This window comes from Chaetura pelagica, unplaced genomic scaffold (assembly GCF_000747805.2).
Source record: "Chaetura pelagica isolate M959 unplaced genomic scaffold, ChaPel_1.0 scaffold911, whole genome shotgun sequence".
NCBI classification, from domain to species: domain Eukaryota; kingdom Metazoa; phylum Chordata; class Aves; order Apodiformes; family Apodidae; genus Chaetura; species Chaetura pelagica.
The window spans coordinates 7,741-21,544 of NW_009952354.1; the positions used below are offsets into that span (position 1 = coordinate 7,741).

General features: G+C 53.9%; 2 protein-coding genes across 2 annotated transcripts in view; both read right to left on the reverse strand.

Annotated features, from left to right (window-relative positions):
* Positions 1-1,465: 1,465 nt before the first annotated feature.
* Positions 1,466-4,641, reverse strand: LOC104397826 (ran-binding protein 10-like). The gene is made up of 3 exons (XM_010007837.1): positions 4,435-4,641; positions 3,878-3,989; positions 1,466-1,596 (listed from the first exon to the last, which is right to left on the reverse strand). The coding sequence occupies exons 1-3, from the start codon at positions 4,639-4,641 to the stop codon at positions 1,466-1,468; spliced, it is 450 nt and encodes a 149-aa protein (XP_010006139.1).
* A 1,208-nt stretch (positions 4,642-5,849) lies between these two features.
* LOC104397827 (ran-binding protein 10-like) overlaps positions 5,850-13,804 on the reverse strand; it is a 95,172-nt gene continuing 87,217 nt past the window's right edge. Inside the window, exons 13-15 of the mRNA XM_010007839.1 lie at positions 9,019-9,164; positions 8,262-8,373; positions 5,850-5,980 (exon numbers count right to left, since the gene is read on the reverse strand). Coding sequence (XP_010006141.1) covers positions 5,850-5,980; positions 8,262-8,373; positions 9,019-9,164 — 389 coding nt within the window. The remainder of the gene's footprint in view (positions 5,981-8,261; positions 8,374-9,018; positions 9,165-13,804) is intronic.

Genomic DNA, 13,804 nt, shown 5'->3' on the forward strand with positions numbered 1-13,804 from the left:
CCAGAGCTACTGAGCTACAACTCATTTGGTGCAGAACTTGAGCTCCTCTCACGTGGCCAGACTGACCCTGAGGCCCAACGGGGCAGCCAAAGGTGCAAACATGGGGCCTCACCACATCAACGTGGACGTTGAGGAACAGGCAGAGGGTTTGAAAGGCAGAAGCCTGGCAGCACTCAGGGCCCTCCTCCCGACACATACAGCAGCAGGGATGCTGGTCCATCCTCCTTGGAGGTTACTCACCCACGGATCCTCCTGGATGCTTCTGGACCTAAAATAAGCTTCTGAAGAATCCTTCAGGAAACTTGGCTGCTCCCTTCTGGCCAGAAGAGACCTCCCCAAGGTAGCACTGACCCTGACCCAGCACCTGCTCATGGCACGTGGAGGGGGAGCACAGCCCAGTGTTCTCCAGACACTTGCAAAATTCAGAAGCCCTCACAAATTTCAGAAGATCTGGGTCATGGGGGGGTCAGTAAATACTGGTATGATTGGGTCTGAGTGACAGAGCCTTGAAGAAAAAGGGGCATTGACCACAAAACCTGAGAGCTCAACAAAGCAGCACCCACAGGTGGTTCCTGCAGGCTGATGTGACCTGATGCCACCAGCACAGTGTGAGATGACTTCGAGTTCACCAGCCCTGTCCCTCCAGCTGCTGCCACAGCTGGATTCACTTATTTCCCAGGGCTATGAGATGCTTCTACAGCGCAGCCACCACCAGAGGCCATGTCAAGTCTTCTGCTCTTCCCACTCCCACAGACAAGGGTTTGAGAGCCTCGGGCACGTTGAGAGGTGGGCACCAAGGACCGATCTCCTCGGATTCCCCGTGCCAGGACCTACCTCACCAGGTCTCCTGTGGATGGCTGGGACTGTGTCTTTGGGCAATAAATACATCGGTAACTTTGTGGAGGTGGAAGAGACCTTTTTAATAAACAGGATTCAAATAAAATAAATTTAAAAAAAAAAATTAAATCCCTCTGAGCTGCCACTGCGAGAAGAGTTCAAGGAACCAGCACAGAAGATGACGCTGCATGTGCACGATGGAGGGAGGAGGGAAGAAAAGAACAAGCTGTCACCAACTTGATGAGCTTCCTCAAGTATATCAGCAGAAACCAGCTCAGCAAAACTCTCCAGCTCAAATACTGGTGGATCCATGAGAAACAACTCAAATCAAAGCCAAGAGAAATCCCTACATCGGAGGCTACGTCGGAGCAACCAGCAGGAACGGCGAGTGTCGCTGGAGCCGTGGCAGGAGACAGGGAAGATCTGCCCGTGGTTCCTGGGGGCAGGAACAGCCAACGTCCTTGCCCAGACAGCCTGTGTGTGTGTGTGTGTGTGTGTGTGTGTGTGTGTGTGTGTGTGTGTGTGTGTGTGTGTGTGTGTGTGTGTGTGTGTGTGTGTGTGTGTGTGTGTGTGTGTGTGTGTGTGTGTGTGTGTGTGTGTGTGTGTGTGTGTGTGTGTGTGTGTGTGGTCAGTGCAAATAGTCGTCTACTCTGGCAAAGGAGCAGGAGCCCAAGCCCACACGAGCCATGAGCCGCAGACACTCCGAGGCCTGGCCCAGGGCAAGCATCAACGGGGGCTGCTTTGGCAGGTTCTGAGATTCTGTGGGGGCAAACAGAGGGAGCTGCTCAGCAAGGCCGTCCCGGCCGCGCCGCCTCCCCCACGCGCGGGTCCCTCTCGGTCCCTCCTGGGCACCAAGCCCAGCATCCCTGGCTCTGGATGGAGGTTACTCCTGAGCATCACTGCTCCTCCACACCCCCTGCTACCCAGGACAGGTCCCACAAGGGGCCACTGCTCACCAGGGCCTTTGAGCAAGTACTGTTGTGGTGGGCAGTGCATGACAAAGGCAGTGGATGGAACTTCTCTCTCAGTGTCTGCCAGAAAACCCTCAAAGCATGAGAGATCAGAGCATGGGAGGTCAAGGCAGGAGAAACTGGCACCAAGTGAGAAGCAACCTCTCCATCTCCACCACCTGTGCATGTCTACACACTAGTCCAAGCCTTGGACAAACTCACTCACTGATCACCTCCCAGCTCCACATTTCCTATATGCACAAGAGGGAACCCTCAGCAGAGCCAGACAAGGTGTCCTGTAACCTGTGTGATGAAGCTCATCCAGACACCATCCTTCACATCTCTCTGGTGACACCTCTCAGTACCTTGTCCATCCTCCTCATACACTGGATAAACAACATCTAGAACTGAGCCACCCTGCTGGACACCCACCCATGCTGACTGTCAGGGGAAGGGACCCTGAAGGGACCCTCTCTCCCACACCATGGAATTTCTGCTCCTGTACTCAGACAGAACAGGAGTCCTCATGGGTTGGTCCATCAAGCTGTTCCTTTCCCCAGTAGATCATCTTTAAATTAATGATCTCTAAATCTCCCATCATTCTATGATTCTACATCTCTTTCTGACACACTCAATGTGAGGATGAACCAGGTCCAGGACAGGAGAGTAAACAACAACAAGTAGCTGGGCCAAGGAATGTGCTTGTCCAGGGAAAATGGAAGAGCAGGCTTAGACATTCAGCTCTGGGGACTAGAGAGGACACAGAGGAGGGACTACTCACACCTGGATCCAACCATGATCCCTCCTGCTGACAGAAAGAGCAAAGCTCCTCAGCAAAAAGGCAGCTGTCTTAACAGCTGAAGCAAACCAGTCTAGAACCAGATCTGCAAGGAGCAGGGTCTTCTCAGCGCAGTTAAAACCAGAAGGGACAGAGCAACAGGGCTGGGCCCTGAGCCCTGAACCACAGCTCTGGTTCCATGTCTGACCAGGTTCTCTGGGCCCCAGCAGGCACAGCACATGATGGGAGATGCAGAGGCAACACTCCAGGGGAAGACAGACCCGTTCAACCCTGCATGTCCACCATGAGCTCCAAGGTAACTGGATTTATGGCCCCTCTCTACTTCAGAACCAACACTATGGAAACCTGCTTCACTTCTCTTGCTGCAACAGCTGGAGGAGAGACTCAGGGGGGACCTTCTCACTCTCTACATCTACCTGAAGGGAGGTTGTGCTCAGGTGGGGTTGGGCTCTTGTCCCAGGCAACCAGTGACAGGATGAGAGGGCCTGGCCTGAAGCTGCTCCAGGGGAGGTTTAGGTTGGATATCAGGAAGCACTTCCTCATGGAGGGTGATTAGACATTGGGATGGACTGCCCAGGGAAGTGGTGGAGGCACCATCCCTGGAGGTGTCCAAGGAAAGGCTGGATGTGGCACTTGGTGCCATGGTCTGGAGATGTGGTGGTGTCAGGTCATAGGCTGGACTTGAGGATCTTAAAGGTCTTTTCCAGCCTTGGTGAGTCTGTGATTCTGTGAACACAGCAACTGCCTTCCCTGCCACGACAAAACTCTGGCAACCCAACAGCATGGAAAAGAGCCCTGGTAATCACAGAACCATAGAAGAGTTTAGGTTGGAAAGGGACCTTAAAGATCATCTAGTTCCACCCCACCTGATATGGGCAGGGACACTTTCCACTAGTCCAGGTTGCTCAAAACCCCATCCAACCTGCCCTTGAACACATCCAGGAACATCGAAGGAACACAGGCCAGCAAAGTGACTGAGGAGGGTTTAGAGCAAGAGGGAAGAGGGGCAGGAAATGCAGCAAAGAGACCTTGGCCTCCTCAGTAAGCAGGGGAGGAAAAGCCCAAGAAGAATCCTTGGAAGCAGCACTGACAGATGCCAGGAATGGAGCCATCAGCCCAGGTGGATCTGTGCCCTCCTGCCTGCATCCCTGCCCCCTCAGGGTCCAGCAACAGGAAGAGGCAAAAGCTCAACATTTCTGAACTCTAAGGCCCATGGGCTCTCCTGGCACCAGACAGCCCCCAAGAGCAGGTCCATCCAGTGGGCAGAGCTCACCTGGGAACCAAGTCTTACCCAAAATAGCACTATTAAGAGCAGCACACACAGGTTCCCTCTGGATGGGGTCCAGCTGCTGACCGACGGGGCAGTTCCAAGGGTCTGAGTAAGCTAACAAGCTAAATGCATCCTGTGGGAGAGAGGAGAAGGCACCATGAGGTCAGGTATGGCTGCAAACATGGTGGGACACCCCAAGTCCTCAGCTGGGGCAGCTCCTGCCAGTGCTGAGGTGGCAGGTGCCACCTGCTGGAAAGAAATGGCCCTTTTCTGCAAGGCAGCAAGGACCACACGGGGCCACCAAGACAGGGGGTTAAAGAGGGTGGCCCCTCGTGGCAGGGGAGCCCACATGGAGAGTTGGGCAGAGAGAACCTGGGGAGAAGACAAGCAAGGGCAGGCAGGGCTGTACATGTGTCCCCTGTGCCCAGAGCTCTGCGGTCACCGAGTGTTGATCCCCACGTAGGTCCCTTCTTCCTCACCAGCTGCTAAAGTGGGACCACCCCGAGCTCTGCAACAGACCCTCCAGCCCAGCCCAGGCCCCCGGAGCTGCTGTGAGGCACCACCAGGCCCAGCCTCACCTGCAGCATCTTTTTGTGCACCGTGTTCTTCCCGTACTCCCGGCAGAGCTGCTCGCTCAGCACCTGCAGCTCCCGCCCAAACTGGATCATCCTCTCGGTGGCTGCGTGGTTCCCCCCACAGAGCTGCCTCTGGGGACAGCTGTCTTCTAGGGGAAAGGCAGTGGAGAAGTTACCACCATCTCTCATTCGTCCCACTGCCCACTCCATGTCATGGAACCCCAGACTGGTTTGGGTTGGAAGGGACCTCAAAGATCATCCAGTCCCAACTCCCTGCATGGGCAGGGACACCTCCCACCAGCCCAGGTTGCTCCAAGCCCCATCCAACCTGCCCTTCAACACTGCCAGGGATGGGGCAGCCACAGCTTCCCTGGCAACCTGGGCCAGGCTCTCACCACCCTCACACTCCACAATTCCCTCCTCATGTCTCACCTCAATCTCCCTCTTCCAGTTTTCATCCCTTCCCCCTTGTCCTCTCCCTCCCTGCCCTTGTCCCAAGTCCCTCCCCAGCTTTCCTGGAGCCCCTTCAGGCACTGGAAGGTGCTCTAAGGTCTCCCTGGAGCCTTCTCTTCTCCAGGCTGAACACCCCAACTCTCCCAGCCTGGCTCCAGAGCAGAGCTGCTCCAGCCCTCCCATCATCTCTGTGGCCTCCTCTGGACTTGCTCCATGTCCTTCTTATGCTGGGGGCTCCAGAACTAGACAACTAGACACAGTTCTCCAGATGGGGTCTTATGAGAGCAGAGTAAAGGGGAAGAATCACCTTCCTTGACCTGCTGGCCACATTGCTTTTGATGCAGCTCAGGACACAGCTGGTTTCTGGGCTTCAGGCACACGTTGCCAGCTCATAGGTGGCTTGTAGCTGTGCAAAGGGAAGGGGAAGGGACTGGGGTGATGCATGTCCCTGACCAAAGCTCTCACAGCTGGGAGGTGGCACCTGGCACCAGTCAGGGTAATCAGGACACATTTAATAATGATGCACACTGGGGAAGAGAGCAATAAGGAAGAAAGTTCTGGTGTGCTATTTGCCAGCTGGGAACAGAAGACATGGGCATCTCAAAGGCAGTGTTAAATGGCCCCAACTCCACCAGTCTTGCTGGAGTCAGAGTGGAAGGGAGGGCTGGGGCTGGTCCCTGCTGGGACAAGTAGCAGAAAGAGCTGGGGTGCATCTGGAAAGGGAATGGGAGGCAGGGGTGCAGCTCATCTGGAGACGTGGGACATGTCCAGAGCCACTGCCTGCACTTCCCATGGCCAGAGCTGGGTCACCTGGTGGTGCAGAGATTGAACGGCAGGAAATGAGACACTCTCTTCTGACCCTGAGTCCAGGTGTTTTCCTTTCTAAAGGCACAGGGAACACACTCACGATGGAGGTGATCTGAAGGGCAGCCCTGGAGGACGTCAGCTCCGTCCGGCTCTGCTGGTCAGTGCAAATAGTCGTCTACTCTGGCAAAGGAGCAGGAGCCCAAGCCCACACGAGCCATGAGCCGCAGACACTCCGAGGCCTGGCCCAGGGCAAGCATCAACGGGGGCTGCTTTGGCAGGTTCTGAGATTCTGTGGTGACAAACAGAGGGAGCTGCTCAGCAAGGCCGTCCCGGCCGCGCCGCCTCCCCCACGCGCGGGTCCCTCTCGGTCCCTCCTGGGCACCAAGCCCAGCATCCCTGGCTCTGGATGGAGGTTACTCCTGAGCATCACTGCTCCTCCACACCCCCTGCTACCCAGGACAGGTCCCACAAGGGGCCACTGCTCACCAGGGCCTTTGAGCAAGTACTGTTGTGGTGGGCAGTGCATGACAAAGGCAGTGGATGGAACTTCTCTCTCAGTGTCTGCCAGAAAACCCTCAAAGCATGAGAGATCAGAGCATGGGAGGTCAAGGCAGGAGAAACTGGCACCAAGTGAGAAGCAACCTCTCCATCTCCACCACCTGTGCATGTCTACACACTAGTCCAAGCCTTGGACAAACTCACTCACTGATCACCTCCCAGCTCCACATTTCCTATATGCACAAGAGGGAACCCTCAGCAGAGCCAGACAAGGTGTCCTGTAACCTGTGTGATGAAGCTCATCCAGACACCATCCTTCACATCTCTCTGGTGACACCTCTCAGTACCTTGTCCATCCTCCTCATACACTGGATAAACAACATCTAGAACTGAGCCACCCTGCTGGACACCCACCCATGCTGACTGTCAGGGGAAGGGACCCTGAAGGGACCCTCTCTCCCACACCATGGAATTTCTGCTCCTGTACTCAGACAGAACAGGAGTCCTCATGGGTTGGTCCATCAAGCTGTTCCTTTCCCCAGTAGATCATCTTTAAATTAATGATCTCTAAATCTCCCATCATTCTATGATTCTACATCTCTTTCTGACACACTCAATGTGAGGATGAACCAGGTCCAGGACAGGAGAGTAAACAACAACAAGTAGCTGGGCCAAGGAATGTGCTTGTCCAGGGAAAATGGAAGAGCAGGCTTAGACATTCAGCTCTGGGGACTAGAGAGGACACAGAGGAGGGACTACTCACACCTGGATCCAACCATGATCCCTCCTGCTGACAGAAAGAGCAAAGCTCCTCAGCAAAAAGGCAGCTGTCTTAACAGCTGAAGCAAACCAGTCTAGAACCAGATCTGCAAGGAGCAGGGTCTTCTCAGCGCAGTTAAAACCAGAAGGGACAGAGCAACAGGGCTGGGCCCTGAGCCCTGAACCACAGCTCTGGTTCCATGTCTGACCAGGTTCTCTGGGCCCCAGCAGGCACAGCACATGATGGGAGATGCAGAGGCAACACTCCAGGGGAAGACAGACCCGTTCAACCCTGCATGTCCACCATGAGCTCCAAGGTAACTGGATTTATGGCCCCTCTCTACTTCAGAACCAACACTATGGAAACCTGCTTCACTTCTCTTGCTGCAACAGCTGGAGGAGAGACTCAGGGGGGACCTTCTCACTCTCTACATCTACCTGAAGGGAGGTTGTGCTCAGGTGGGGTTGGGCTCTTGTCCCAGGCAACCAGTGACAGGATGAGAGGGCCTGGCCTGAAGCTGCTCCAGGGGAGGTTTAGGTTGGATATCAGGAAGCACTTCCTCATGGAGGGTGATTAGACATTGGGATGGACTGCCCAGGGAAGTGGTGGAGGCACCATCCCTGGAGGTGTCCAAGGAAAGGCTGGATGTGGCACTTGGTGCCATGGTCTGGAGATGTGGTGGTGTCAGGTCATAGGCTGGACTTGAGGATCTTAAAGGTCTTTTCCAGCCTTGGTGAGTCTGTGATTCTGTGAACACAGCAACTGCCTTCCCTGCCACGACAAAACTCTGGCAACCCAACAGCATGGAAAAGAGCCCTGGTAATCACAGAACCATAGAAGAGTTTAGGTTGGAAAGGGACCTTAAAGATCATCTAGTTCCACCCCACCTGATATGGGCAGGGACACTTTCCACTAGACCAGGTTGCTCAAAACCCCATCCAACCTGCCCTTGAACACATCCAGGAACATCGAAGGAACACAGGCCAGCAAAGTGACTGAGGAGGGTTTAGAGCAAGAGGGAAGAGGGGCAGGAAATGCAGCAAAGAGACCTTGGCCTCCTCAGTAAGCAGGGGAGGAAAAGCCCAAGAAGAATCCTTGGAAGCAGCACTGACAGATGCCAGGAATGGAGCCATCAGCCCAGGTGGATCTGTGCCCTCCTGCCTGCATCCCTGCCCCCTCAGGGTCCAGCAACAGGAAGAGGCAAAAGCTCAACATTTCTGAACTCTAAGGCCCATGGGCTCTCCTGGCACCAGACAGCCCCCAAGAGCAGGTCCATCCAGTGGGCAGAGCTCACCTGGGAACCAAGTCTTACCCAAAATAGCACTATTAAGAGCAGCACACACAGGTTCCCTCTGGATGGGGTCCAGCTGCTGACCGACGGGGCAGTTCCAAGGGTCTGAGTAAGCTAACAAGCTAAATGCATCCTGTGGGAGAGAGGAGAAGGCACCATGAGGTCAGGTATGGCTGCAAACATGGTGGGACACCCCAAGTCCTCAGCTGAGGCTGCTCCTGCCAGTGCTGAGGTGGCAGGTGCCACCTGCTGGAAAGAAATGGCCCTTTTCTGCAAGGCAGCAAGGACCACACGGGGCCACCAAGACAGGGGGTTAAAGAGGGTGGCCCCTCGTGGCAGGGGAGCCCACATGGAGAGTTGGGCAGAGAGAACCTGGGGAGAAGACAAGCAAGGGCAGGCAGGGCTGTACATGTGTCCCCTGTGCCCAGAGAGGTGGCAGGTGCCACCTGCTGGAAAGAAATGGCCCTTTTCTGCAAGGCAGCAAGGACCACACGGGGCCACCAAGACAGGGGGTTAAAGAGGGTGGCCCCTCGTGGCAGGGGAGCCCACATGGAGAGTTGGGCAGAGAGAACCTGGGGAGAAGACAAGCAAGGGCAGGCAGGGCTGTACATGTGTCCCCTGTGCCCAGAGCTCTGCGGTCACCGAGTGTTGATCCCCACGTAGGTCCCTTCTTCCTCACCAGCTGCTAAAGTGGGACCACCCCGAGCTCTGCAACAGACCCTCCAGCCCAGCCCAGGCCCCCGGAGCTGCTGTGAGGCACCACCAGGCCCAGCCTCACCTGCAGCATCTTTTTGTGCACCGTGTTCTTCCCGTACTCCCGGCAGAGCTGCTCGCTCAGCACCTGCAGCTCCCGCCCAAACTGGATCATCCTCTCGGTGGCTGCGTGGTTCCCCCCACAGAGCTGCCTCTGGGGACAGCTGTCTTCTAGGGGAAAGGCAGTGGAGAAGTTACCACCATCTCTCATTCGTCCCACTGCCCACTCCATGTCATGGAACCCCAGACTGGTTTGGGTTGGAAGGGACCTCAAAGATCATCCAGTCCCAACTCCCTGCATGGGCAGGGACACCTCCCACCAGCCCAGGCTGCTCCAAGCCCCATCCAACCTGCCCTTCAACACTGCCAGGGATGGGGCAGCCACAGCTTCCCTGGCAACCTGGGCCAGGCTCTCACCACCCTCACACTCCACAATTCCCTCCTCATGTCTCACCTCAATCTCCCTCTTCCAGTTTTCATCCCTTCCCCCTTGTCCTCTCCCTGCCTGCCCTTGTCCCAAGTCCCTCCCCAGCTTTCCTGGAGCCCCTTCAGGCACTGGAAGCTGCTCTAAGGTCTCCCTGGAGCCTTCTCTTCTCCAGGCTGAACACCCCAACTCTCCCAGCCTGTCTCCAGAGCAGAGCTGCTCCAACCCTTGGATCACCTCCGTGGCCTCCTCTGGACTTTCTCCAGGAACTCCATGTCCTTCTTGTGTTGGAGGCTCCAGAGCTGTGCACAGTTCTCCAGGTGGGCTCTCACCAGAGCAGAGCAGGGGAGAAGAATCTCCTCCCTTGACCTGCTGACCATGCCAAGGGAGGTTCCATGCTCCCCATGAACTCCTTCCCCTCTGGAGCAGGGAGCTGCTCCAAGCTCTGAGTTTATCCCAATAAGAGCTTCTTCTGATCCCTTCAATAGTGGGTTTTTTCACAGCCCCTGGTAGGTACAGGGAAATTTGACCTTGGTTTGTTTAATGCTTGAGGAACACCTACAAACCAAGTGTTCTGAGAAGGAACATGTGACTGGGGCTGCATTACCTTTCCCTGTGTGACACAGCCCACATGGAGACCCCCGCTTAAACAAACCCTGGACTCAAAAAAAAATGCAGAGATGCCAACACCATCTCCCCAGTATGAGGTGGCCACAACAGCCACTGGTACTGGAGGAACACTGAGCTTCAGAAGTAGTGTAGCTAACTCATCCCCTCTCTCCCAGCTAAAGCACCCACCAAAGAGACAGTTCCAGCTGTGCTGAGGACACCACAGCCAGGCCCCAGACAGCCCAGCTCAGTGCAGGTCCTCTGCTGGAGAAGTGTCACAGTGGTGGGGGTTGGAAGGGACCTCTGGAGATCACCTAGTCCAACCCCCATGTTAGAGCAGGACCACCTACAGTAGATCCCACAGGAACACATCCAGGTGGGTTTGGAATGTCTCCAGAGAAGGAGACTCCACCACCTCTCTGGGCAGCCTGTCCCAGGGCTCTGTCACCCTCAGAGTGAAGAAGTTTCTCCTCATGTTTAACTTGAATCTCAGGGCTGCTCTGAGCTGGAATCCACGACCAACACTGAACAGACCTTTGCCTCCTGCTGCTTTCCCTGCTCCACAACATCACCAGCTCTGCTGCAAGGCTGTGACAAACCAGACCCAGCTTTAGTTCCAGGACAGATTCATCTTCCCTGTGAAACAGGCATCTCGAGAACTTCCTTCACTGAGTGAGGAAAGAAACCCAAAGGACATGTTTTTTCCTCGGATCCGATCACAATTTCAACCTCTGATCCCAGCTCCTTCTATTTCCCTTCACCCCTCCTGCCTCTGAGGACCTACCCATGCTGGATTCATCCGTCTGCAGGATCTCTTCATGTTTGTAGGTGCCATTCATGATCCTGGTGGATGAATTCTCCAGGACTCCATTGGGGTAGTGCTCAGCCTCCATCTCCATCTCACTGTCACTGAGGTGGAAGGAGGAAAGAAAGGTCAGATGTCTAAGTAAGACAGGGAGGAAAGGAAGAGCCCATTAACAGCCAGTAAGCCAGGAAAGGCGCCAGCAGGACATCAGGAGAACCAGATGGTCTAATGCAGATTCCCAAAAGTTCTTGCAGGCTTCTGAAGGCAACTGATGAAACAGGTTTTTGTCCTGAAAGTGCCTGTCAGAATTCCAGGTGTGGGGGCTTCTCATTTTCCCTTCAGGAAGCAGGGCCTGGGGTCAGCAAGCACAGTCAGACCCAAACAGAACATCCTCAAGAGGAGGAAAATCTTGGCACCAACCCTTGCAAAAAGGGACATCAGTGCAAGGGCTCCAGGCTTGAATGGTGAAGAGAACAGGCTGAATGAGACTGCTGATTAATTGCTGATTAACTGCTGATTAATTGCTGATTAACTGAAATTATGAGAAAATCTTATGGGACTTGGGCTCTACATTAAAAAAAGAATCCTAAACCCAGCATTATCAAATGATTTGGCAAGGGGAGTGTTTCTCCCTCAGGTAGGAGGTGTCTGGCTCTCCAGGGGTCATGATAGAGGCTACAAACTGTCCTGCAAACTCTGCTCAACACTGTGCTTAGAAGGTAATTGCCAGCTGCAATTAGCAAGTTCTCTTAATCACCAGGACATCTCTGCTCCAGCAGGGCCTCGGGCAGCCCAGCAACACCAACCTGGAAAATGAGCCCAAAGGAGGCTCAGTTCTCACAGGGTCACAGAGTGGTGGGGTTGGGAAGGACCTCTGGAGATAATTCAGTCCAACCCCCTGCTAGAGCAGGGTCACCTGCAGTAGAACCCACAGGAACACACACAAGTGGGTTCTGAAAGTCTCCAGAGAAGGAGACTCCAAAAGAGACTCCACCACCTCCCTGGACAGCCTGTCCCAGGGCTCTCCTCAACAGAGTTCAAGATGTTCCACCAACCAGTAAATGAACTAACCCCTCTCCTGGGAGGAGGAGGCTTCCTGAACCTGACCTGCTGTCTCAAGGGTGAAACAAACCACTGTCAATTCAGAAGCTCATCTGGAAACAGATGGAGGTGGCCCAAGAATCACAGAATAGTCATGGTTGGAAAGGACATCTGAGATCACTGTGTCCAACCATGAAGAAAAAACAACCAAAAAACCCCCAAAAAACTCCACCCCAAAAAAACCCACAACCTACAACCTCAGCCACTAGAGCTTGCCCTGAAGTTCCTCATCTACACGTTTCTTGAATACATGCAAGGATGGTGACTCCACCACCTCCCTGGGCAGCTGTTCCATCCTGCCCACTCTTTCAGTAAAGAAATCCTTTCTAGTATCCAATTTAAACCTCCCCTGCTGCAACTTCAGGCCACTTCCTCTGGTCCTGTCCTTATTCACATGGGAGAAGAGCCCAGCACTCAGAAGAACACTCAGGAGAGCAACACACCAGCCCAGCAATGGCTCGAGCTGCAGTGACCAACTGGCTGAGGCAGAAGGAACAACAATGGGCTCAGTGGGACAGTTTCTGTGCCAACTGCCCTGGTGGGCTCTGCTGACACCCCTTTGATGGGACAGTTTGGTGTCTGAAACAAGAGCATCATCATATTCCTGATGAGCCACCAAGACTGAGACAGAGCACGGGCACTGGAACGGGCTCGTGTCTACTGGAAATAACAGGGAGCCAGCAGATATGAAGAGTTATTCTGTTCCAAGGACAGGTGCCCTTGTGGCTCCTCAGACTGAGTCCTCTCCCACCATCTCACTCTCTTCAGGCATCTACAGAGAAATAAAAAAATATACCTGGTTTCTTGGTTACTCGTACTACTGTGCTGCTGGGATTTGGTAGAATCTGTAGAATTGGACTCAGAGTAGTTCACTGAGGAGGGGGAGGAGGAGGAGGAAGATGAAGATGATGAACTCAGTGTTGGGTATTTACTGTGACTCTGTTTGCTTTTTGTGGACATGACTCCATTGCTACAGGTTGGACTATCTGCTCCTGAAAGTCAAGAAGAAAGGGAAAATGAGACCAGACCAACAATACTGGGAAGTCAACAGTTTAGCAGGGCCCACAGGAGGGCAACAAACCAAGACTGAGGATCTTTGATGACTTCATTGTTCTTGAATTCCATGGGGTTTAGAGAAAACACAAATGAATATGGCAAGAAGCCCAGTGCTCACCAGCAACATCTGAGCTTAAGGAAGCTCTAAAAATGGGCTGTAAATACCAGATGGGCAGAACCAGCTCCCACTGATCAGTGCTGAAACATGAAGCACAGCTTGGGAAGAAGTTCTGAAACACTCTTCTCACAGACCCAAGGATTTTTCATAAATGCTCTGCCCAGGAAAACTCTGAGAGCAGAGGTGAAAACTGGGCCACCAGAACTCCCTGCAAGTAGAACTTCCCAGGCTTACAACCTGGCTTACATGAGGGATACACTTGGTTCACACACACACAACACTCACCAAATAACAATCCTCTTGAAAATCCCAAGCAGACCTTCCCTGTTCAGATTCTCCTCCTCACTGAGAGGAGAGTCAGGCCTGAAATCTCATCCTCTCCCCCAGGAGAGGTGCCCATTGAGCTGTGGGACCCACTGACATGGGACACAAACCTTTGGTCATTACCAGGGATGCAGAAATGACTGGCAGAACTAACAGGGACTATTTAATACCAAGGGAACTGCAAATCATTAAGGGCTAAGCCCTACACAGATCTCAGTTATGGGCTTGTCTTCCTCATATGAGGTCAATGGGTATTTTCATGCATGGTTGAAAACAGGGATTACCCAGAGCTTTCATGGACTGATGGAACCATTCTGAAAGTCCAGTCAGAGCAACATACCCAGGGTTTCTCACAACACAATAGAGGAAAAAAA